This window comes from Neopsephotus bourkii, unplaced genomic scaffold (assembly GCF_033783945.1).
Source record: "Neopsephotus bourkii isolate Nb327-2 ecotype Australia unplaced genomic scaffold, CSIRO-AGI_Nbou_v1 NB_845, whole genome shotgun sequence".
In the NCBI taxonomy this organism is placed as follows: Eukaryota; Metazoa; Chordata; class Aves; order Psittaciformes; family Psittacidae; genus Neopsephotus; species Neopsephotus bourkii.
In genome coordinates, this window is record NW_026901341.1 from 2956521 (window position 1) to 2981279 (window position 24759).

The following is a 24759-nucleotide window of genomic DNA, read 5'->3' on the forward strand; positions in this document are numbered from 1 at the left end:
TTTGAGGAGAACCCTTCCGCTTCCCGGCTCCGTCGCTGCAGGTCATGTGACCGAGCGCCCCTGCGTCATCCGCCGGCGCGCCAGGGACCCTCCGGAGTGTCTCGGTGGTGGCTTCGGCCGGGCCTTGCCCCGTTCCGGTACCCCCGAGGTGAGGCCGGTCCCGCCCCTGGACGCACCGAGCTACCGGTGCATCACCTCGCGGCCTCCGCTCCGTGGGGCCGGGCTGCGGCCTTCCCCCGCCTCGGCCTGACGTCTGGTGTAGGGCGCATCTCCTGCCCCAGCTGCGGGCTGCTCCCGGCCGAGGTCAGGGTGGTTTTGTGTCTCGATTCACCGTGTTCAGAGGGGCACACGCCAAGGCTGGAGCCCGTGCAGCACCATAACCTCTCGGGGAGCACCCGGAGGGGCCTGTTGTGTGGGGCACTGCTTGGTCGCTTGCGTTCCTCTTCAGGAGGCAGCGAACAGCGCGGCCGATCAGTGTGTGCCTTGCCTGTGAGGCAGGAAGCTGTGGCAGGGGCTCCCGAGTGGTGCTGTGCGGTGCATACAGCCGTAATTAAACATATAGACGAGATATTAAAGAATTCTGCACTGTGAGGGTGGTGAGACCCGGGCACAGGGTGCCCAGAGAAGCTGTGGCTGCCCTGGAGATGTTCAAGGCCAGGTTGTGTGGGGCTTGGGGCAACCTGGTCTAGTGGAAGGTGTCCCTGCCCGTGGTAGGCGACTGTAACTAGATGAGCTTTAATGTGAATTGTCGAGTGGAAGGGTAAAGGGTTAAAGGGAAAACAGTTGCAGTTTTGGTGCACTTTCAGGTGAGGTGGCTCTGAACTGAGGCTTTTAAAACCAGCGCTTGAGTGTGTGATGGCACCTCAGAGCTGCAGTATTGTAACCTTTAGTTAGGGCTAGACAGGAAGTGCTGGATTCATAGTGTGGCTGATCCTGAAAACTGTGTCTTAATGTTGTTGTGTCACTTTTATTGTAGAATCCAATTCTGGGAACTTTCAAAGATTTACAGCAAACCAAATTCTAAGCTGTGATTTCAGCTTTCTCAAAGTTTTGTCATGGCAGTGACTAGTATAAATTATGTACTCAAACCCCAAACCCCTACAGTGGTGGTCAGCGGGTATTGGAACATTTTTTGTTTGGAATATTTCTAGTGGAAGGTAGAAAGGAAGGAATGTTTGTTTCTTCTGCAAACTGATGTAAGAGTATGTTACATTCAGTTTAGAAATGTATTAATGGCAACATTCAGACCAACTTCTGTATTTGAGTAAAGAGTACATGGTTATATTTGTTTGAATAACTACCAATCATTTTGTTTTGTCAGAAAAAACCCAGGAGGCTGATGCATAAGAAACACTGAGTGTTCCCCCAGTTGAGACATCTTGTAGTCCATTGTTAACAGAACCAGCTTCTTCCAACTCTGAGGTACAGGGAGCTGCAAAAATGACAAAAAATGCTGCTACTTCCAGGCATTTGGTGGGTGCTTAATTTTTTAAATTAAGTTTTAATATTCGTAGGCATGTGTTGAAAGGTGGTGTGTTTTCTAAACCCATTTCTTTTTTTCTCTGAGATGTAAATCATGACAAAGTTGTGTATTCAAAATATCTGTTGTTTTATTGATAAAGATTGTGTGCTACGCAAGTATATGAATGTATTTGTATTGTGTATTTATGGTTATGATAATTATGCTGCAATAATTTGTTCTCTCAAATATACAAAAATTGCTATTGCTACAGGAATATTTTGACCTAACAATGTTCTAGCTGAGTTCAGTACTACAGAACTGAAGTCCAGTTCTGGGCTGTGGGCTGTGTTGGTACCTGCAAAGGCCTAGAGAAACGAATGCCTGTTCTTCCAACTAGCCTAAAAGCTTCTGAAATGTGCTTCTGGGGTGCCTGTAGCTGGACTGTGGTGATGCTTTGTGCTTGGAACAAGTAATATCTGTTTGTAGCGTACTAGCATCCTATTTCACTTGAATTGTGCAGTTGTGATGGAGTTGTGTTGTCAAGATCCATCCAAACACACAGATAAAGAGCCTCCAGATTTTCTCTGGCAGCTGGCTCGCTGTCCAACAAAACAGAATTTTCAAAGCAAGAATCCTTCCTCTTTTAAACACTGCCAAGTCAAATGGCTTTCAGACAGTCTGATAAATAGTATATGGAGTCAGTAGGATACTCCTTGGTTCTTCTCTTGTGTGTCTACCAACATAGTACTGAAAGGAATACACTGATCAACATCACTGAATAGCAGACAGTAACAATATCTACATACAAGAAATTAAATGTCAGCAGTTACTGTAGCTGAGATTTCTGGGATAGACACCTTTTAGTAGTAAGTAGAGATTCAAACAGGTGGAATGACTTAGAGTGAATAAGTATGTCCTGAACATCATTTTGGTGTATTTACATTGTTTATACAGACAAGTTAGAGTGTGATTCTTTTCTGGAGAAAGGAATTGAAAGAATGCTAGCATGTTGTTTTTCCTGGTTGGTTGGTTGGTTCTTTGGGGGGGGTGGGTTGCCTGTTTTGCAAACAGGCATTTGTTTGTTAAATCTTCTCTTTCTTTTATCTTTACATATGGAAACTCTAGACCAAGATAGATGCTGGTAAAGCTCTTCTTTGAAATTTTCAGTTTGTAGCCTTTTAGATATTTATTCCAAAGGTCTGAGGAGGGTTTTGTTTGTTTTTTTTTTCCTGTTTCTACAGATGTCATTTTTCTGAGTGGAGTAGAAAAAAATGTAAAAAATCAGACAATGAGCACCATCCAAAAAGCCAGGCTGTGTTTGAAGGACATAATTGTGTACAAACTTGTGATTTAGGTTTTTTCCCTTTCTTCTGTAACTGGAAAAAGGTACTAAACTGTAAATGTTGTTTCAGGTTCCTCTTTTTGATGATAATGCAAGTGAACAGTCAAAATCTACCCAGAGAAAGAGAGTACTTCCATCTTGGATGCTGGAAAAAGACCTCCTGGTTGAGAGAATTTCTGAGCCTGTACCGAAAGGAGGTAGGTTTGCAGTGTGGTACATTTTCATACCAATATACGCTTGTGTGCTTTGATATAATTTTCTTTCATTATAATGGTGGTGGTAGAAAGTATTAATGTGTTACTTCTCTTTCCGTGCTCCATGCCTGGCAGCTGACAGAAACTGACTTCTCTTACCTCCTTTGTCATCAGTCCTACAGGCGTGACAGAGTTCTTTGTGATGAGTTGTTTTCTTTATGTTCCTTTTTTATTTTTTGTTTTCTTTTTAATGCCAGGTAATACACTGTCTTTGGACACCCTTTTCTATAAGCTATACAAATTCTACGTAGTCTCTGTACCTTTAATTCCAAGTCTTTTCCACATTTAGGTCACTGATGTGTTGCCCTTCTAAATTTAGTTTCTTCCAGTTTCACAGGTCTTAAAGGTAGTTTTGTTTGGGGTTTTTTTTTTATGTTTGTCTGTGTTAGTTTTTTAACTGACTGCATCAAACTTGATCACTTAGTCCAAAGTTACTTCTAGGAGGAGCAGTTCATAACGGTTTCTATATAGTAACTATATTCTATATTGTTTCATACCAATATGAGGCCAAAATAGAATAGCATTCCCTCTTGTCCTTTCCACAAAAGGAAATTGCTGAATGTGTGATAACATCCTGCTGCTGTGTATCAACAGTAACAGCAGCAAAATACTGTGTTCAGTCACTATCAATGGGAGACACAGGGGTGCCACACTGGCACAATCCCAAGAAAATTTTCTAGCATGTCTGGCTTTGGTCCTGGGAGCTTGTTAAGACTTCTAAAACTGCCATTAGACATCCTGTCACAAACTTGCCAAAAGGCATTTATTGCTCTGATGACTTCTATTGATGGAACTGGAGGACTAAAGAAATGAGAGAAGGAAAATGAATATATACATTAACAATTCTACCCCAGTGTTTCTGTCATTCTCTGTGTGCCCCACCCTGCTTGCAGCCCTGTGGTGAGGTGTGAGGTGGTTTAGATGCTGACTTCCCTCTCGTAGCCAGTGTAGGTGTATGAACTGTGGTTAGTGTGCGCCTGTCTGCTCCTCCGTGTCCCACAGCTATTCCTTAATGCCTCTCTCCCCATGTTCTATTTCTGCTAAGCTGGCGTAATGGAGAAATTTGGCTCTTGATTCCCAAGCAGGCCTGCAGAAATATTTCATACAGTGTCTGACTAATTGCTTCTTATCTCCTACAGTAAATGCAGGTGTCTGGGTGGATTGACCCAGACAATGGTGGCTTTAAAAACATCTGTCATATGCCAGTGCACACCCTGCCTGTTCCTTTCCTCTTCTGTTTTTCTTTTTGCCTTTCTTTCCCTTTTCACACAAGAGGACTTCCACTGCACAAGGGTGTGCACAAGAGGACTTCCACTGCCTGAGTCCTTCACTAATCTGATTGTTTTCTTCATGTTTGGGTTGTTTTTTTGAGGTTTGTGGTTTTTTTGTTTGTTTTGTTTTTAGCAAGTACTGTCATGTTTGTTACATATGTGCATTTAAGGTTTGTATCAAAGACTGAAGGTTTTGATCATGTAGGAGATTTGGAGCTGTGAGGGTGTCCTGGGTTCAGCAGTAGAAGTCATTTTTCTCCTTAGTAGCTAGTGCAGTGCTGTGGTATTTTGACTTTCAGCCTGGGAACAGTGCTGATAACACCGATGTTTTTAGTTGTTGCTAACTCATGTTTACTCTGACCAAGGACTTTCTGAGTCTCATGGTCTGCTGGGGAGGAGGGGAAGCTGGGAGGAAGCAGAGACAGGACACCCGACCCAAACTGACCAAAGAGGTATTCCATACCACAGCACGTCATGCCCACTATATAAACTGGGGGTAGTTACCCTCAAGCCGGGGTTGGGCTGGGTATTGATTGGCTGGTGGTGAGCGGTTGTATTCTCTTCCTTTGTTATTCCCTTATCATTATTATTATCGGTGGTAGCAGCAGGGGTTTGTGTTATACCTTAGTTACTGGACTGTTCTTATCTCAACCTATGGGAGTTACATTCTTTTGATTCTCCTCCCCATCCCTCTGGGAGCAGAGGAAGGAAGGGGAGGGAGTGAACAAACTGCTGTGTGGTACTGAATTACTGGCTGGGTTTAAACCACTGCAGAGGGAAAGGGCAACAGCTGTGTGCTGTTGAAGGCCTGATCTTGAAGAAGCTAGAGACACAACCACTACTGGAGCTGTTTAAAAAATCATTATGTGAAATCACGATTCTAGCTTAGAATGGGCTGCTGTAATAAAACAACTAATCTCTTCTGTATATCTAAAGTACTCCCTTAAAATTATGAAACGATTTGCATGTTTTTAGGGCTGTATTGGATGGGAAGGTAGAAAAGTTGAGAACAAAATTAAAAGGCTGCTCTTGCATTTATTTGGGGTTTTTTTGTCTGTCTTCTACTGGAAAGGTAAAGCTTATCTGTGGTTTTAAGATTGGGTGTTAAAATTTGGAAAAATTCCTTGTTTCATACATGACTTTGGCATGTCAGTATTTTTTGAAGGGGAAGAGTTTTTGAAGTCTTGCGAAATGGCGTCAAGTATCTTCCTTCTGAATGCATTTCACAGCAGATGGAGCTATAAGAAAACCAGGACAGTGGCCTTAGCTGTCTCCCAGCTGCGTATCCAGAAAATAGTAGTTCAGTACAGAGATCTTACAGTTTTCTGAGGTGTGAAGCTTTCCAAAGAGAGGCACAAATTTGCTGCCTTTCTGTTGGTTACTGGCTGATGGAATAATCAGCCATGATGTGATTGACTAGGCAAGTGGGCATACACTGATTTTGCCATAGCCTAATTGATGTTTGCTTGTCTAAACTGGTAGTCTGAAGTGATACTTACATGATACCTCTGTGGTAAAAGTTGTTCTTAGACATGTGGTTTACTTGATGAGTGTCCTTTGTGTAAATGAAATTGTCAGTGTTACCGATACAGTCATTCCAGACCAGTCTTTGCCAATTTTCCTCCAAATTCAGTCCAGAATATCTTTTGCTACATGTTTATTGTTGTCTTCCAAATTTTCCTGTCAAGCATCTGTTTTATTCTAAAATATACCTTTTTTTACTCCTGTAAGTGGGAAGTGAAATATGTATTGTTGAAACAGCATATGCACAGCTGCTGCTATTTCTCATGCTTTTGATCAGTGTTCTCCTTTGCTGTAGCTTTAGATTTCTAACATGGTAAGGATATTCTTGTAAAATTGCATTCTAAAGGTACCCTTTTATTTTTCTTTTAAGGTAATAGAATGAAAAAAGGCCAAGGATGGGGAGAAAGCAATATGGAGTCATTAGAATCAGAAGTAAATGTGCAACAGAAAAAAAGATCAGCTTCTGAAGAAACTATAGAGGATTTTGAAGGTGAAGAGGAAGATCAAAAGAAAAGAAGCTGTCTTTCCATCCCTGTTCCTTCATCTCAGGTAATTATTGAGTGTAGCTGGCAACCTCATGTTGAAGGTTGGGTCTAGAAACAGAAGTATGTATTCTGCTTGTGATTTGTTCTTTAGTGGTTGTTTTGAAATGCCAGACCGTTGGCCAGGTCTATAGCAAGGATCATGGAAGCCTTCAGTCTTGGGTTTCTAACACTTCCTTCTCAGGATCTCGAGTTAGGCCCCAGATGTTCCAAGAGAAATACCAGACTTTCAGCTTTATACCAAGAGGCTGGAAGACATGGGCCAATGTACTGTTCCTAGGACTGGCTTGGTGTGTGGTTTCTTCTTTCTGAAAACTCTTGAGGGACAGGTGATGGTATGACACTGGTGTAATGCAACATTGGACTTTGTCCATACTAAAGCCATTGTGATTGGTGAAGTTTTATGATGAGAAAATCAGGGTATGTGGCTCAGCAGCTGCTATGTTTTGAAGAAAGGTAGCATGGAGTGTGCTTATGCCACTATCTTAAAATCTGAGTCAAAAAAGGGAGGACCCCCCCGAAATCCAAAATAAGCTTGGCAGTGAGCGAACAGATACTTCAATCCAGCTGGTCAACCCCTGTGTTTCCTCAAAGTACAGCTGTGTTTACAGGCAGTTAAAGACTTGGTGATAGCACCCTGCTAGTAATGAAAAGAGAAGGATCATTATCAAAGACAAACAAACTATATTCTGGTGAAAGCAGACAGAGGCTTTCACTGACATTTCCTTTAAGTGAACAACCTAGAGAGGTTTTCCTAATCTCTAGCATTAGAATTGCCTGGATCTGTTCTAGGATCTGATAAAATCCTGTTATTTGGTGTGCATCATTGGTTTTGACACTGAAAACTATTGGGGTTTTGGTTTTGTTTTTTTAATTAAGCTTAAGGATAGTTGAAATGATCTGCTCATGGAGATCATACCCCGCCAGGGTGGTTTTGCTGTAACATAGTGGTATCTTTACCTGAAAAGAGCAGTGAGCTTTGTTGTTGACTAGCCTCATTAATACCAGCTGCAGTGCTGTTTTCTCTTTGTCAAATTACAAGGTGAGTGACTACATAATGAATTACTTCATTTTGCAGTTTGTAAGTGTAAAGCTTTACTTATTTTTTCCTAATAATTTAATCAGTCATTTTTATCCCAAGCACAGTTTAAGAAGTTGCCTTCAGAACTTTGCAGGAAAAAATAATGGGTTATTGCAAGAAAAAGTAATAATCAGAGACAGCTCTATAAGATTGGAGTTTTGATATCAAAATCATGCTCCTGCTGTTTAAGGTGATTGAGAAAATCTGCTGAAGGGTAGGGAGTAAAAAGGGTGTTAATTCTTCCCGGGGCCAGCAGCCGCCAGGTGGCAGTGAGCTCACATACGAGTTAAAACCAGGGCCAGCAGTGCTGATGGCTTCCGTTTTCCTTGCTTGCACCCTGGTTTTAATTAGTACCTAATAAATGTGAAAGTGTTTGGTTTCATTATATTCAACAGAGGCAGTGGATTGAAGTGTGTAGTAGATGAGTTGCAAATGGGAGTGGCAAATTAATTTAGTCTTCCTTTTGTTAATGAAGCTGCAGTTGTTTGCTGAGCCTGATTTTGTGAGTCTTGATAAGAGTCATCTTTGCCTCCAGTTGAATTACTGAATATGCTGTTGTCAGGATCAGTTGATACTAATGTGGAATTTGCCCTTTCTTAATCACATTCCATCTCAAATCTAATTGTCTCTGCTTCTGGTTAACCATTTTATGGGGTATGCAATAAAAGGAACAAAATAAAATAGGAATCCACCAGCTGATTTTCAAGCTCTGCCAAACACGTGTAAACTAAGTATAAATTTACTGGAGGGGAAGTTAAGATAATACACTGTAGAAAGCAGAGACCTTAAAATAGTTCTATAATGTTTTAAAGTAGTTCAGCCTTCAGCATAGGTATGCTTTTAGGTAATGTGTCAGTTGTTAGGACAGTGTTCCTTTCTTCATTATGTATCTCATATACTTTTTTTTTAAAGCACACATCTCTTATTTTAAATGTATATTGCACCAAAATTTTAAAATGCAGCACTTGTCAAAACTGAAATCTTTGCCTGATGGTATTTACTGACAAATTTTTATGATTTAGAGTCACAAGCTAAGGCATTTAAGATATATTGTGGTAGGATTAAGCTCAATGTATAAATCACGAATTCCCATGTCTCTCTCATATGATATTTTATGTAGAGAAATACATATTCCATATATCTTGATACTTAAGGGATTAAAATAGAATCTTTTATTGAAATGTTTGTTTTTCTAGATCCTACTGTATGTTCACACATATAATCCCCATTCGTTTTTCAGGAACAGTATTTCTAATAAATATTTTAAACTAAAGTCCTTGGATTATTCACAAACTGAGGAAGTGAGAGAGGAGCCTGACTCCAGTGTGAGGAAAATGGAGCGGAGGATGGTTGCTCTTGGATAAGTTTTTCTTTAAAGTGTGTGTGTGTGTACTTCACTTGAGCCTTTCATTCAGCAGCTGTATTTAGCAGCTAACTGGAGTTTGGGAAGCGGAGCAGAAGATTTTAAAGGCTGGACCAGACTTTTCTTTCAAGGTCCTTTCCAACCTGGGCTGTTTTGTGATTCTCTGATTTTGAAAATGATAAGGCAGAGTTTGATCTTAAAGCTTTTAATTCTGAAGAGTGTAAATTTTCAGGTTCTTCAAAATGTAACCTTGTTCCACAGAATACGTCTGGATTTCCTCTTGAGAATACCATGAGAAACATGGAAGGAAATGGCAAGACTGGAACAAAAAACCATGGAAGTTCTCTGGAAAAAAATGATAGGCAGCTGAATAGTAAACGGTCCAAAAAAGTAGGTCAGATCTCCAGTAAAGAAAATAGAATTGAGGAGACAGAAAACAAAGAGCCGATTACTGGTTCTACAAGCCAACAAGCTCACTGGGGCAGGACTTCCCAAAATTTTGATGCCCAGGAAGGGATTCTTGAGCCTGATGCAAATCTGGATTATGAGACTGAAATCTCTGATTCAACCAGAAGTGCAGATGCTTCAGAAAGCTCCAGACAAATCAAGCGTAAGAGGACACCTTGCATGTATGGATCAGGCTGTTACAGGTAAAGCAAAATTAAAACTAGCTTAAGCTGTCTTGTTATTAAGGAGTAACGTATTAGCTATGGAAGAGGAAACAGTGAAGTAGTTACAAGCTTTGATTTGAAAATAAAACTTTTGGTAAAAAGAGGACTGATGAGAAGCAAATGGTGTAACAAGAATTTTTAAAGTATGAAAGGAGGAGCCAGGATGTCTTGCATTAGCAGGTAACCTTTAATATAACCCAAACAAGGGATGAAGTACTTCAGCAAATTAAAAGATGAAGTGGTGTAGGAAATAAGAAACAATAATAAGAAAAGGTCCATTTTAAAAAGAAGACAAAACCCATGTGTGTATGGTACAGGTACGAGGGGGAGAAGAGATGTAGATGGTTGAAATGAGCAACAGGCTGGTTTTATTAGCAGCTGAAACTTTTATGAAAGATGCTTGTATTTATTGAAGTTATTGCATGCTTTGTGATCTGAATACTTTAAATACCTATTTGTCAGCCCTATTTTTTTTAAGCTTTCAGTCTTCCTCCTAAAACCAGAACAAGGAATACTTACAAACTCCGTATTAACCCTTATCTGCTTAGTGTCTTTTGTAATATTTCAAGTGAAGAGCAGTTTTGTTTTTTTTAACTTTCTCTTCTGCTACTCATTACCTCTCAATTTATGGTGGAATATAGAAATGTTTTGTGTGATACAAATATTCCAAAGAAGTTCAAAACCACTAGTGTTGAGTGCTAGCAAATGACCAGTGACCTGAGAAGTGCATTTAGGAGAAGGTTTTGAGCTCTAGATAATTCATGTTCATTATAAGCACAAAAGATGAGGGTAATCCAGAAACCAGGGGGGATGGGAGGAGTGGTGTGTGTGTCCTGTGATTTCTTATTATTATTAACAATGATTTTCTTTTCCCCCAGTGGGCTTGAGCAATAGGAAAAAAAACAGTGAGGTTTAGAAAACAAAACAGCACAAGTAGATGGCTTATTGTGTATGTGAGGAGTACCTACTGCTGTGGATAACTATCAGTAGTATAAAGCTGTTGTGTTAATGAGCACGTCAGACTTCGGATTTTCATGTACCTTTCTTTCACATATCTCAATTTTTGCCCTTAAGGATTATGTTGAGAGCACGTTTTTTTATTAGGCAGTTAAGCTGATCCCATAGTACAAATGCAGCCTCTAGTTTGCTCTAGCTACCTTTAATTTTGCTCAGACAAGTTTTTCCTTGTATTGTGTGGTTTAAGCTGGTTTAATGCTCTGATATGGTGAAGTATTCCTAATGTTTAGGAAAGCAGATTTTAGTTACAGGTAATATGGAATAGGGGTTGGCATGTGCACATTTCTTCTTGGGGTTTTATTCTAAAACATTGGCAGCAATACTTTTGGAAAGTGTTGCCTTATAAGAAAAAAGAATGCTCTGAAATAACACATAACAAAATCTTACTTTGCTAGAGAATATTTCTAAGTAGGAAATATAAAAAACGTCAGCTTTGATCTTCAGGAAATGTCAGGGGACTAAACCTTTTTGTTTGCAGTAAAAGAAATATGCTTTGTAGTCTGTCTTAATATTTGTTTTTGATGCAAGACCACCAAGTAGTCTTTCTGCATTGATGGGATAGCTGTGTTAGAGTAAAGCAAATCACTCAGTTATCCGTATTTTTGACAACACGTACTGAAGCGACATGAGTGGATACTTTGAAGGAGCACACTGATAGTATATGCACGGTTTTCCGTTCCATAGTGTTTTTCTTGTGCAAAAACTAGTTTTAGAGTTGTGAAGGAAGAGGAGTTGCTTTGAGTACAACAGGTATTTGGTTCCTTTCTCCTTCATGACTTTTAACTTTGTGAAAGGTGTCTTCAAACAAGAACATCTTCTAATAAGTCAACATCTTAAAAGAGTACTGCGTTAGTAACCATAGCATTTCCCTAAAGTTTTGTTTTTCTAGGTGAGGTTCATTATCCATAAAATGTTATTTATCCAATAACTACACGCTCTTCAGCATTGTAGTCTTTATTTTGTACTCTCATATTAAGATATACTTGTGTTTTGGATAGAACTCCAGCATGTTTGGTATGTGCTTAGTAAAATAGCATAAATTGAAAAGATTAGATGTTCTATTAATTTTATTAGATTTCTCTTAACATCTTAAACATCTGGGAAATAACTTTGTAACCCATATTTCAGTTTCTGAATTTATTAATTTAAAAACACTGCTTTTGAAAGACTCAAGCTTCATGCAAACCTCTCACTCCAGGGATGCTTCTTTTCATTGTCCTTCAGTGTCAGATTCTGAGCCTGAAGCTTTGCCACCTTGAAAGAAACTGCAGTTAGGAGGCAAGTGTTCTGTGTGTGTTATATCTGGCTATGTTTGTTGTCAAGGAACTTACTCTTTCAGCACTCTCTTGAGTTCATTTTCTTGTCTGCTGCTTGTTTTTCAAAGTTAGAAGAATAGGAAATTAGAACTAAAAATAGATCCAAACCCACCCCTCCCTTTTCAAGGCCTGCATAGAAGGGGTGTGGTAGACCTGTTCTCTGCTGATTGGGTGTGTAAAAAGCTGTCTCACAGCTGTCAAAGCAGTGCACGCTCAACCAGCCTTTGGGTTTGTATGTGCATTCTTCTAAATGCTTTGATCCTTGTTTATGAAGATAAGTATTTTTCCTTGCACCTTAAGCTTGTAAATCTGTCAGCTGAAAACCTGTGTCTGTTTTTTTTGTGTGTCCTCTCTTGTAATAAGACTCACGATATAGAACTTAGAAACATGTTACATGCAGTTGTGGCATAACTTTGGGTTTGAATTCTGTGGCTTTATAACTAATGCTGGTAATTCATTACATTTTCACTACCAGTTTCCTTACTAGCTAGAAAATAGCCCTTAAGGTGTGAGGGCTCTCTGGATGTGATTATGAAGACCCAGGGATCAATCAACTAATCAATTAAACTTGCTTTAGGAAAAGTTTGTAAGTATCTTTTGGTAGCTGCACAGATGAAAAACTGTCTTAAATGTTTCATTAGGCAATATGTAACTTCTGCTTGAGATGACCACATTGATTCCGAAGAACTTGATAAGTTTTATTTGCATAACTTCTATTTGCATATTTTTTTGCATCATCAAGGGTAAGTACACAAATCCAGAGCTGCTGTAAAAGCAAAGTTGCAGTAAGTGTGTTTGAGAAGACAACTATTGTAAGACTTTACTCTTAAAATAGTTTTTTAATTGGTTGATTTTTGTGCGAGTATAATTTTGTTTTGATCAAACGAATAACATATTCCTGTGCAGCGAGATTTTGTGGTGAAATTAAGTAGCTTCGGAGTGCAACTTACACAGCATGATAGATGTTGTGTTCTTAGCACTCCAATCCCTTGTGCCCCAAAAAGAAAATAAAAAAACTTCAAACAAGCCAAACCCTTAATAAGAGGAAGAGGCTTTAGATTTTTGCATGGAGGGAAAATGTTTGCTTAATATAAGCTATGCACTTTTGTGCTTCTGTTTATTTTGCTGGATATTGTTGCACAACACATAGAAGTATAATGAGTACAAATTATCCAGGTAAAGGTAAGATAAAATATGATGTGTCTAATAGTCCTGAGTGTCTGAAGCAGGACATGTGTAAGGTACTTAATAGGTAACATATAATTTGAGGAGCATCATCAACTGGTCCAAAGAATCCTGAAGCCCTGTGACAGGGAGCATACATCAAGATCCTTTTGTTTCTTTTTTCTTTTTTTTTTTTTGGAAAGGAAATGTTTATCTCCTGAAATACAATAGGTTGGATAATCAACAGCTATTAGGCTTTCTTTCCTTGGTGACTATGATGCTACATGTATTTTACTATAGGAATAAATTAATTACAATCATAGAATGGTTTGGGTTGGAAGGCTTCTTAAGGATTGTCTAGGTGCAAGCACCCTGCCACAGGCAGGAACACCTTCCACTAGGCCAGGTTACTCAAATGCCAGTCCAGCCTGGCCTCGAACACTGCCAGAGATGAGGCATACACAGTTTCACAGAACGTTAGTTGCTTCTGTATCCCTTTGAGAATGTGAATTGTGTTTCAAATTACTGAAAATTCTTGCTGCTATTGCTAGTACTAAGTAAGCTTTATACATTCAGAAAACAAAGCAAGTAGCCTTTAAAATGACTTGTTCTCATTTATTTTTTAAATGGGAAAAAAAGTTGGCAGCCAATCCGAGTTTGGTGCAAGAAGTGATGTTTCCTGAGAAATTGTTGTCGAAGACTGGTAAATGCAACCTTGCAATGATTTGCTTTACTGTAAAGTTCTTTACTGTGAGGGTGGTGAGGCACTGGAATGAGTCCTCCAAAGAAGTGGTAAATGCTCCATCCCCTGGCAGTGTTCAAGGCCAGATTGGGCAGAGCCTTGAGTGACATGCTCTTGCGTGATGTGTCCCTGCCGATGGTAGGGGGGTTGGATCTAGATGATCTTAAAGCCCTTTCCAACCCAAACCATTCTGTGATTATAGTTTACCCAGTAGTTTGCAGAAATTAACAGGAAAGACCAGGACTGTCTGTCACCTGTGTAAATCGATCCAGGAGACATTGGTTCTCTCATAAGTAGCGCATGAAAGAGTTCATCTGTAGCTTTCTTGTTGAGTTTCCTGAGTGGAAGATACCAGGCAAATGGAGATTTGAAAGTATTAATACTAAATACCCATTTTTTTCAGATGCCTAAAAGGAGGCCTGAATGACCAGTATTGCTCACAATGCTTAAGTAATCACTTTGCAAAAGTTGTAACGAAAGCTTTTATTTCTTATGACAGTAGTTGAAACGCTGAAATTAGTATTTGTTGTTGCCTATAAAGTCCCTAACAGGTTGTTGTGAATTTAAAGGAAAGAATGCCTGTGATGGGTGAGGGAGCTGTTGTGTATGTAGCTAGCTACATAAATGTTTCTGGCTTTGTGTTTCTAAATGACAACTGTAACAAATGCAAATTAAAGCAGTTAAGTACTTTGCAGTTCAAAGTTGTCATTCTTCCTGCTTGAGGCAAGCAGTTCACTTTTATAATTTGCACACACAATGTTATGTACTCTGGGAATTAGTGTGGTAAATTACTGAAGTATTTTGTGGATGACTTTTGGAAAATCATTTATTAAATTAGCTCATATTTCTTGCTTTTAAATATTATGCTTGAAAAATAAAGCATCCTTAAAATAAATCATAGGGGGAAAGTTGCTGTTGGTACCGGTATGTTCACTTTAGCATATAATGTTTTGTAGTATGTTTTGACCTGTCACATGGGTTTCTCCTGAAGTCCTAATGTGTTATTCTCTGTGCTTTTCAACATCACTTGCAGAAGTTTTATAAAGCAAATGTTTCTCTAAGTGATGTTTATGGCTGCTTTGTGTGGTATGGTTGCAGCCAGAGCTGTTGCCCAGAAGCAGAATTGTTCTTTCAGTGGTGTGTATATTGGTTTTCAGTACTTGCTCACCTTGGATTCAGCTGCATAAGTGCGGTAGAGCAAGAAGTAGTGGATGCTGATAATGTGCTATCCTCACTAGCACTGGTGTGATTTAACTACATGCAGAGTAGTTATGTTGTATGATACATTGTTGTAATTTGATACTTCAAATGAAATGTCATGGTAGCCAAGGCAGACTTGACAGCATAATCAATGGAATGTCCAGCAGACTGCTCCATCTAGAATAATATTCTGTCATTGTGGATACTCACGTAGGCAGTAACTCACATACAGAACAGAAATAATAGAGCCTGAGCCAACAGGCAATCCCTCAAGGGTGTGGGGAATCTTCAAATACAGCATTCTTTCTGCTGTGGTGCATTGGCTCTTCCAGCTTGAGCTACGACTTCAGCAATGTTTTCCATGGCATTTCGATAGCTCCAGAGGGAATCGTGACTCAGCAAGTTAGCCACTGAGTAAGATTCATGCTATAAGACTACATCAGTAGATTGTGTATGTGTTGGGGGTCTGAAACTTAAAGCTGATGGCAAATAGGAAAATCTCTTTTGCAGCGTATGCTGAGAAAAAACTTCTCTCCTGTTATCCTGAAAGGAGGTCTTACATTCTGCATAAAGTTGAATATTAACAGCTTGTCTTCGTGTAACCACAGAAAAATGAGTTGTCACCGATTCAGTAACAACTTTCTTATCTTTACTTCTTGTGTTTAAATGGAACAGTCAGTTCTCAATATTTGTTTTTTTGCAGGAAGAATCCCATTCACTTTCAGCAGTTCAGTCACCCTAATGATGATGACTATTATGAAATGGAGATTATAGCTCAGGATAACAATGATAACCGACCTGAATGTCCATATGGAACAGCTTGTTACAGGTATGAAATGCTGTACAGAATGGGTTATCTTGTTTTACAGGTGAAGAATGTTCTCCCCTGGAGTTGCAAAATGACAATGGAATAAAGAGTAATTCTTGATGTTAAATCTTGACTGTAGCCTTCTGAAATTTATTGCAGACACTGTTGCCTTTAAAGCACCAGAGCCTGTGTGAGCTGGTGAACATGGAAACTTGACTCCTGGAAACTGTTCAGTGACCTAATGATCAACACTTTTTCACTTGTCAACATCTATTAAACTGTTATTCTTTTATATAAGCAATAATTTATTGTTATATGTTCTTGATACATAACTTTTAGCTTACATTTTGATAAAGTATTGGTTGAGATTTTGTACAAGACCTCTTAATCAATATTTGATTTGTTAGAAAATTTAGTCACAGCAATAAAATCCAGCCTATGGCTGACTGCTGCTTTTGTTAAACACTACAGATTTTCCTCAAAAGATCTGTTTTATTCCATTTGTTTCCAAATATCTAGGGTTTACACTTTTATTTAGTGGGGTTTAATGACTGCTGTGTAATCATAAAATGAACAAAAGGATATATATTGAGGCAACAACACTTCTGTGGGGGTATATTGCAAATAACAATTGCTGTGAATAAAGATTGTGCCTGAGCAGAAGCATTTTCTCCTCTGTCTTGCGGAAAGCGTGGTATTCCTAAAGAGTGTGTTCTCTCTGAAATGGAACAAAAAGACTGTAACTTTTAAGAAAAAGCCATGTTATATTGAGCTAATGCAGAGAAAGTATTTCTCTTCTGAAAAGCATCTATGAGATGAATTTCTCATCCTGGGATGAGAAATCTGGCTTTATAACAGTAGTGAAATCACCAACATCCTTTTCAGGAGTACAAGAGATGCTTTATCCAAAACCAGACTCTTTCCTTCCAGATAAGAACACCTCTGTGCTGTATTAATTGATCATTTCTTAATCTGTGTTTCATTCTTTGGTGGGTAGAGGCAAGGAGGCACCCACGAAGCAATGATAATTCTTTCAACAAAACAACATGTAATTTGAAGGGGTTTTGTGTTACATTTGTTGTGTTTATCTGTTGTTTACTATTGGAAGGGAGCATAACTCCCAAGATCAAGACGCTGTGCCTTGGGTAGGGATTGAATGGTCTGATGCTCGTGACAGTAGTAAACCACTGAAATAGCCAATTCTTCATGTTTCAGTACAGTGTATTTAGTAGGAAGCTGTACTTCCATTTTTTAATTCAGATAGCCATCACTTGTAATGCACACATAATCTACTTTGGGACAGCAGTAGCTATAGAATTGTAAATCAAGTTGAAGCATGTGTATTTGTCACAAGTTATTTGAGATAAAACCAGGTTTTTCTGCTGCGGACTGACTGTGCTCTGTTTTTGAAAAATAAGAGAACATAAATAAGCAACTAGTTCTAGAGGCAGTCTTCACAGCAAGGGTATTTTGTAAAATACACCAAAAACTTCTGGAGCTGCAGAAATGAATCTCGAGTTTCAAGCATGTCACATGGATCAGTTCTTATCTCACCGAGCAAATGCATCTAATTTTACAGATTTGGAAGCTATCTCATATCTTGGTTTTGATCAGACATCTATTTTTTTTAATGCTGTAACAAGAGGAAGGCTTTCTTAACCTGGTTTGTATTTTCTCACTCTATAATCTATAAGCTGAGACCTTGCAGTATAGCACTGGTCACAGAATTTTATTTTTAAAAGTAATGAAAATGGTTCATAAAATACCAAGGAGTTTTGGACCAAAAATACTAAGGAATTTTGGTCTTGTTAAGTGTGGCGCAAGGTAGTGAATCAAGCTTACATGGTTTTCTTCTTTGCAGGAAGAATCCTCAGCACAAGCTAGAATACAAGCACACTGCACCTCCAGGTAAGAACGTTTATTCAGTACAGCTCAAAGTCAAGGGGAAAACCCCCAAAACCCAGCAACAAATACAAAGACCACTTGTAATAAAATGCTTTCATCTACTGTAAGTGAGTAACACTGCATTTGTAGCTTACTCTGTATTGCCCTGCACCCTTACTTTTCTCAAGTATGAGGTCTTGCCCTTATCTGTGGTAGAGAGGATTCTTGGCCACTGCAGACTTGCACTTGCTTTTACGTATGTTTTTCAAGCGAAGAGAGTTAGGCTTTCTCAGCCACAACTGACATAGTTTGGATGATTTGTATCTTAGGAGTTGACAAAAATGCCATGTGAAAAGTGGCTATTTTCATGAGTTACAGGTTTTATTGAAAATTCAACACAGTATAGTGTGACATTACTGGATCTCTGTATTCTACTTCCTTCAGAGCTGAAGTATTGCAGTGAAAAGAGGGAATATATTTAGGTGCTACTGAAGTATTTCTCTACATTTTGAGTGGATACTGCAGTAAATTACTTTTATAACTTTTCACCCATCCCTATAGCAAATTATATACAGAGAAATATTTTATGCTTTTATAAAGATTTGTATCTTCTGATTTTATACTTACTTTTTATTCTTTTGATAGAAAATCCTCAAGTAGCATACAATTTTTCAAGTCTTGTGATGCTCTAAAGCAAACATTACAAACATATCTGTCATCTATTTTTTAATTTATTTATTTTTAACCAGTGTTTTCCTTATTGGGAGAACAAAGTTTTGCAGATATGTTCTCTTGAGGCTTGGAGGGAATATAATTAAAAATGAATCTGAATTTCTATTAAGAAATATTCTACTCCTGTTTTATTTTCCAGTAATGAGGCTTGTTGAAAAACAGGGGAATGTACTGTTTACATTTTGTCTTTTCTTAAAAAATTCAAAGAGATACTTTGCATTTTCTTGTGCTTTTTCTTGAATATTTGGACTTGGAGATCTTTTCCACTTGAAATCCCAATGCAGTTAACGGTAGTTCAGAGCAGAACAGTTATGGAAATGTAATGACAAGGTATTTTACTTTAAAGAATCTGGATTATGGTATTATTAAGGAAAAACTGCATTTATGGAAACAATACTGTAAAATACTTAAATGCTTTGATATGTCAATTTTCTGCTTAAAAAAATATCTGAACCAATATTAATGACATCTGTCTGCAGGTGGTATGGGTCATAATTGTAAGAACAGTTCGTCTGGATTTTTTTGGGCAGCAAAGTAGTTTTCATACTGTAGATAGAGCAGAACCATTGCAGCATTGATTTTAATAGGTCAGTGTTCTGTTGTAGCAAACTCTATGAATAACTCTTGTACTAGGCTGTAGCCTGTCCTGACTGATAACTTTCTTTTTTCAGTAACTGAAAGAGCAACCCGACAAAGAACTTCAAAAAATAGTGAGTATATTCTAATGTTATAAATGGGCACATCAGCATGAGACCACAGATCTGCAGTGGTTTTCTGGCATTTAATAGTGCTGGATTTACCTGAAGTAGTTGTTATTTTAATAAAACCCAGCTTGCTTTTTTAAAAGTAATAGTGTTGAAATTGAATTTTACCAGGCTTCCTGGATGAGCATACCTGTACCTCCCTAGGAGCAGACAAGACAACAAACGTCTTAAGGAGACACATATGGCTGAATCAATTGTTCCTTCCTTATACAGGTGTCATAATAGGATGAAAGGAATCCAGTATTCCTTTGCCCTGTAAAGATTGATTGCTCTTTAAGCACTGAGATATTCCTTCTGCATTGCACTAAACTTTAACTTTTGGGTGATATATGTGCATGTGCTTATGAGCTTTTCTTATACTTACCATGAAGTAATATACTGGCTTGTTAGGACTAAAGTGTCAAAGGTTAATGGCTTTGAGTTGAGGGCAGCTTTCATGCTAAACTACAGATATGTCCTTAGTTTCTTGTTGTCAGTGAGGATTATTAGTAGCACAGGCAAGCTGTAGTCTATCTCGATAATGTAAATTGTAATACTGTGGATGAATATCTCCCCATTTAGCAGTGGCGCACTTGAATTTGCTTTGCTGCTGCCAGCAGTGTTCACTTACATGTTGCAGGTGCATAAACTCCAGTTTTCAACACCCTTTAAGGTCTGTTTCCGGGCTTCCTTTGTATCTCAGCTTCCTATCTTTCTAAAGCAATTTAGAAGTGAGCTTTTAGAGCAATCTGAAAGTTTGATGATATTCCGTCTTCATGTTCACTGGCCTGAACAAGGCATGAGGAAGTGGAACTGCTGCATCTCAAATGGAAGTGGGAACTGGCTTGTCTTCCTTGAGGTCATGAAGGTGTGGCTGTGCATTTCCTAAAGAGAAAATAAATAAAAGTGCAAATAGCTGCAGTTAGTTTTCTAGGCAAAGTGGTTTTGCCTCCAGTTCTGTTGTGGATGAATGCAAGAGGTTGCTTTTATACTTTCCACTGAGAAATTTATTTCCCATCTGATTTCCTTATCATGTATGTGTGCACTTTTGCCATCACTGAATGCTTGATATGATGGTATCTGTGAACTAGCACATTCTGAGTAATACAATTGTTTGTTACCTGTATGCTTTGCCATATATCATTATACAAAGTACCAGCATCAACCTGATCACTCTTCCCTTGTAGAGATGTGTATTCCAGCACAGCAAGAATTGTTAATAGCATTGTAAGCACAGTGAGGGGTTAAGATTTTATAATGAGGCAACTAGGGAAGAACTGATATTCTACACATGGGAAAGAAAGGAATTAATTTATTAAAGTGATCACATTTACTGGTTGGATTTTTTTTTCTCCCAGTGTCTTGTTGGCCAGTTTCTGAGCTGTCTTGAGGATGAAAAGCTTGTGCTCAGCAGCATCATGTCTGAGGCAGTCACACTGAGCCATGTAAGGTCACAGACAGTCAGGGCTCCATTAATCTTTATTCTGTGCCGTTTGGCACAACTACACTGTTAAGTACACCATTAATTTCTGCAAGTGTATTTAAAGTCCACCAGCCAAGAGAAGAAGGGTACTGTCTACATGATTGGGTTTTAACATTTTTAGTCTTAATTGTTACCAGACAGATTACAAATTGACTGTAGAGGATATAGTCTATGTTCTGAGAAATCATAGAAGGCTAATTACTGGGGGGAATAGTTGCGAGGGAGGAAGAAAAGAAGAAGGTCATTTATGCTGTATTAAACTATTACTACTGAATGACCTCACTGCACTGCTGCTAATTAGCGGAATGATTTGCTGCAGCTATGCAGGTTTCTTCTTCACATTTCATTGTAGGTTTTCTAGCAAGTTGCTAAGCACTTGCAAATATAACTCTTTGAAAGGGGCAGTTGGTAGGCTTTTTCTCCCCACCTGAAGGAGATGCTTTCAGAGAAAGCTTCAGGGTCATCTTTACAAATACAGTACTAGGGAAAAGGCAGAGTTATACCCAGTGAGCAGCTTTAGGGGCAGTGGGGCTGAATTAAACTGTAGTGGAAATAAGTGAAGTGGAAAGACATGGAAAGAAGTGCATCATTCAGTGATGCAATCTGTTGATGTACAGGGATGAAAAACATAGTGTGCTGCTTGTACATTTGTAGGAAAAACATGGAAGTAGTATTTTGCCAGAATTCCTACTTCTGTTATAAAATACCACCCACAGTGCTGTGAAAGTGAAGAAGAGCTTTTCTTTGCTAAGCAGGTCTTGGTCTTATTATTCTCATAAATTGAGTTTGAGAATAGGGATTTTGCTCCTACTGTATTTAGCATCTTTGTTTTGATCTCTTCCCTCTAAGACATAATTCATTCTGCAGAGCCATAGTCCTTGTAAGAAACTGCTGGTATGGGTAGGCAATAAGCGTAATTGATTTCCTCTGAAGTCAGGTAAACAGTAGTGGATTACAGCTGAAATTGGCAGTTGACATTTTCAGGATCTTGTGCTAGGTGGTGCAGAGTTGGCCCTTCCAAGAATATTGGCCAGCCATAGGATATTTCTCAGTTACATTATTGGTTTTGTCACATGGCTGACATTGTTCTAGGAGGTCTTTCGGTGCCTCTGTAAACAATTCAACCATAAAGTTGTGTATTTTTGAGAACCTTGACTAATGCTTTTGATAACCTTGGGTGAGAGTTGCTATAAAGTCTTAGACTGTAAGGTAATTCTGGAATAGTGAAATAGAAAAAACGTAACTGATAGAGGATGTGATCTGACTACCTAAGATGCTGGTGTTCTTGTTTGTCCATGATACACATAGCTTGAGTGCCCAGAGCTCTGACCTGAGGTTTCAAAAAGCTGCTATGAGATGCTTATGGTTAATATAAACACTGATGATTTGGACTGGGGTCTGTAGCTGAGTTAAAAAAACCCAAACATGTTTATAGTTTCATCTTAATGATAAGAACTGCTCAACAGATAACCTGCCAGTGATCTTACACAGATAATCTATTTCTAGATGAGATAAGAATGCAAAAATTAGAGGCTGGGAAGAAGAGGAATGACAATGGGTTTACTCAGAGGTATGACTTAAGTGCAGAATAACATTATTGGAATATGAATAGACTTTGGCCAGTTATGAACTGTGGTCATGTAAGAAAAACGGAGATAGAGTAGGCTTGTTGAACAAGGGTTGTGCACTTCTACCACAATCAAGAAGCAGTAGAAATAAACTTGTTAAAGGTACACAGCTACTGATAAATAGGAGGAGAAGGCAATGCTGCTATGGCAGCAGCTTTTTATAGACGCTGCCAAGTTTGGTAAGTAAGACTTCTGTAAATAGCAGAATTACCCTGCCTTGGGGAATGGGTTTAAATGTGCCAATGTATTTGAGCAATTAAAAGAATGCTTCAAGACAAGCTGTCTAAAGAGTTAGGAACATGCTGTGGACAGTATCCATTTCTTGAAAACAGGGGTTTCTGAGTCTTTGTGTCAATACACTGTATTGTGATATACTGTGAAGAGAGAAGCCAATTTGAGTGCAAAATGTAAGTTGTGAAGAAGCTGGATGGACAGCAACTTAGAAAGCAGTGTGATAGAATAGACTGGACTGCAAAACAGGTTGCAGTCAGCTCAGGAAACAGTGTTCTGCTTTTGTTGTTTCCTTAACCCTTGTTCAGAAAGGAAGCATAGACTATCCAGCAGGGATCCAAGTTGAGAACATAGGAGGTTAGGGACATAGCAGATTCCCTACTCTTACCTGAAGCTCAGGAAAGAAATGAATGCAAGTTAGAAGCTGTGCCAGAGTAAGAGTATAAAATAGCCCTAAGGAAGTGTGGATGGATGAAGACAGAAACCCTTGGGTCAAAATAAATGGCAAGGTAGATTAATTGTTTAGGTACAGAAGTGGCAGGAAGACAACTAGGAAAACTGTGTGCCTAACTCCTTGAGAAAAGTGATCAGAAGACATCAGATTCTGTTTTTTTTCTGGTACCAGAAGATGTTGTCAAAAGGTCTGATACTGTTTTCCAGGTGCTGGAAGAAAATCCAGTACGGAAAACTTTAAGTGATCAGATGGGTAAGTGCTGCAGTAGAGGTCAGAGAGAGATGGTACAGCTTTTCATGACAGTCTTGAAAATCAAACCTAGGATTCTTAGTGTTGGATGGAGTGCTTTAGTTGATTCTTTCTCCTCTTGAGGAGAGAGACTAACTATATGGTCTCTGGAAGGTCTCTAGTTCTGTATTTATGATACATGAATATATGACATTTTTGTCCTTACAGGAAAAAGGGCTGTGGAGAAAGATAGTGCCAGCGATGATGAACCTAATGAATATGACCTTGATGACAGCTTTATAGATGATGAGGAAGAGGAGTGTGACCCTACTGATGAAGACTCTGACTGGGAGCCAAGTTCAGAAGACAAGGATAATGAAGATGTTGAAACGCTTTTGCAAGAAGCACGTAGATTTGTTAAGACCAAAATGTAGCTGCACAGAACAACATTATGTGTCTGATCTGGTTGTGTTAAAACGTGGATGTGCAAGGACAGGAACTGCTTTGAAAACTGTTTTTTCCTCAGTGATGTAGGCACTACAGAAAGATTTTAATGGGGGTGTGGGGATTCAGCAAAGCCTTTCATTTCCATATGTATGATTTTGTTAGGGTTTCTTTCATTAAGTGGTGGAGCCAGAGGACTGAGCTCTGAAAGTTTTGTTTGTTTCTTTCCCCCTCATCTATTTCTTTTGCAACACCACTGGTGTCTTTTAGTTTGAAAGGTTGTTAATGCTTCACCCTCCTATACTTAAACATTTGCATTAGGAAAGCCTTTTGTTTTGCTGAAATGCAAAACATATATATAAATATATATACACACACACTGTGTTGAATGAAGAGGAGTTATGCTTCACATCTGCAGTATTGCAGACCTGCTTGGCCAATGCTGGGGAATCTGTCTAAACCATTTTCTTAATGTTCTTTTAAACTGGTGCAGTCTTAAACTTCATTATTCTGCTCCTAGCTTTCCTTTTAGGTGTCATTTATTTAATTCTCTTAATGTACAGTAGTTAAGTACAGGTTGTTTAAATTACTTGAGAACAGTATCTCGGTGTATCGAACCACTGTTGTCTCGACAGCAATTATGGTATATTTGTTCTCGTTACAGCAGTATCATTTGCCGTGCTTGTACATCACTGGAATTATGTTCAATTCCCAACAAATCCAAAGTGTTGGTGACTGTATTTTTGCACAATTAAACTTGTAACAGTGTGGGAAAAACCTGTAACTATGACTGATTTCTAAAGACTTTGTTGGAAGATCCTGCCTTCAGTGTATTTACAACTTTATTGAGCTTTCAGAAAAGTAAGTTTGAAAAGTTCTAGTATGTTTCAGGACAGATGTCTGGAGCCATGTGAATTTGGCACTTGTGTTTGGACACAATCCTAAAATTCAGCAGGGTAAGCATTCTTGTGTGGCTTTGTTCCCCTGTGAACATCTGCTCAATCATGGTTGAAGACACACGTCCAAATACACTCAAGCATTTCAATTGGGTGGCAAAATGTTCTCTGTTTACATTAGATGTCCATTGCTGCTAGCTGGCACAGTGTTGCTTTAGGATACTGCATCATCTTTGCCAATTGTGTGTCAGAAGAGTCACTCAAACATCCCAGATATCA

At 38.8% G+C, this 24759-nt stretch overlaps 1 protein-coding gene across 4 annotated transcripts; it reads left to right on the plus strand.

The window, feature by feature from the left end:
- Positions 1-22: 22 nt before the first annotated feature.
- On the plus strand, positions 23-24361 carry APLF (aprataxin and PNKP like factor). Of its 4 annotated transcripts, none has more exons than XM_061356254.1 (10): positions 23-303; positions 1322-1473; positions 2875-3001; positions 6224-6402; positions 9101-9489; positions 15653-15778; positions 17619-17665; positions 19045-19083; positions 23084-23164; positions 23369-24361. In XM_061356254.1, the coding sequence occupies exons 2-10, from the start codon at positions 1441-1443 to the stop codon at positions 23572-23574; spliced, it is 1227 nt and encodes a 408-aa protein (XP_061212238.1). In that variant the 5' UTR covers positions 23-303; positions 1322-1440; the 3' UTR covers positions 23575-24361. The 4 variants fall into 4 exon arrangements, with proteins under 4 accessions (XP_061212238.1, XP_061212237.1, XP_061212241.1 ...); XM_061356253.1 differs by having other exon boundaries at positions 24-148; XM_061356257.1 differs by lacking the exon at positions 23-303 and having other exon boundaries at positions 23119-23164; positions 23369-23506.
- Positions 24362-24759: the final 398 nt, after the last annotated feature.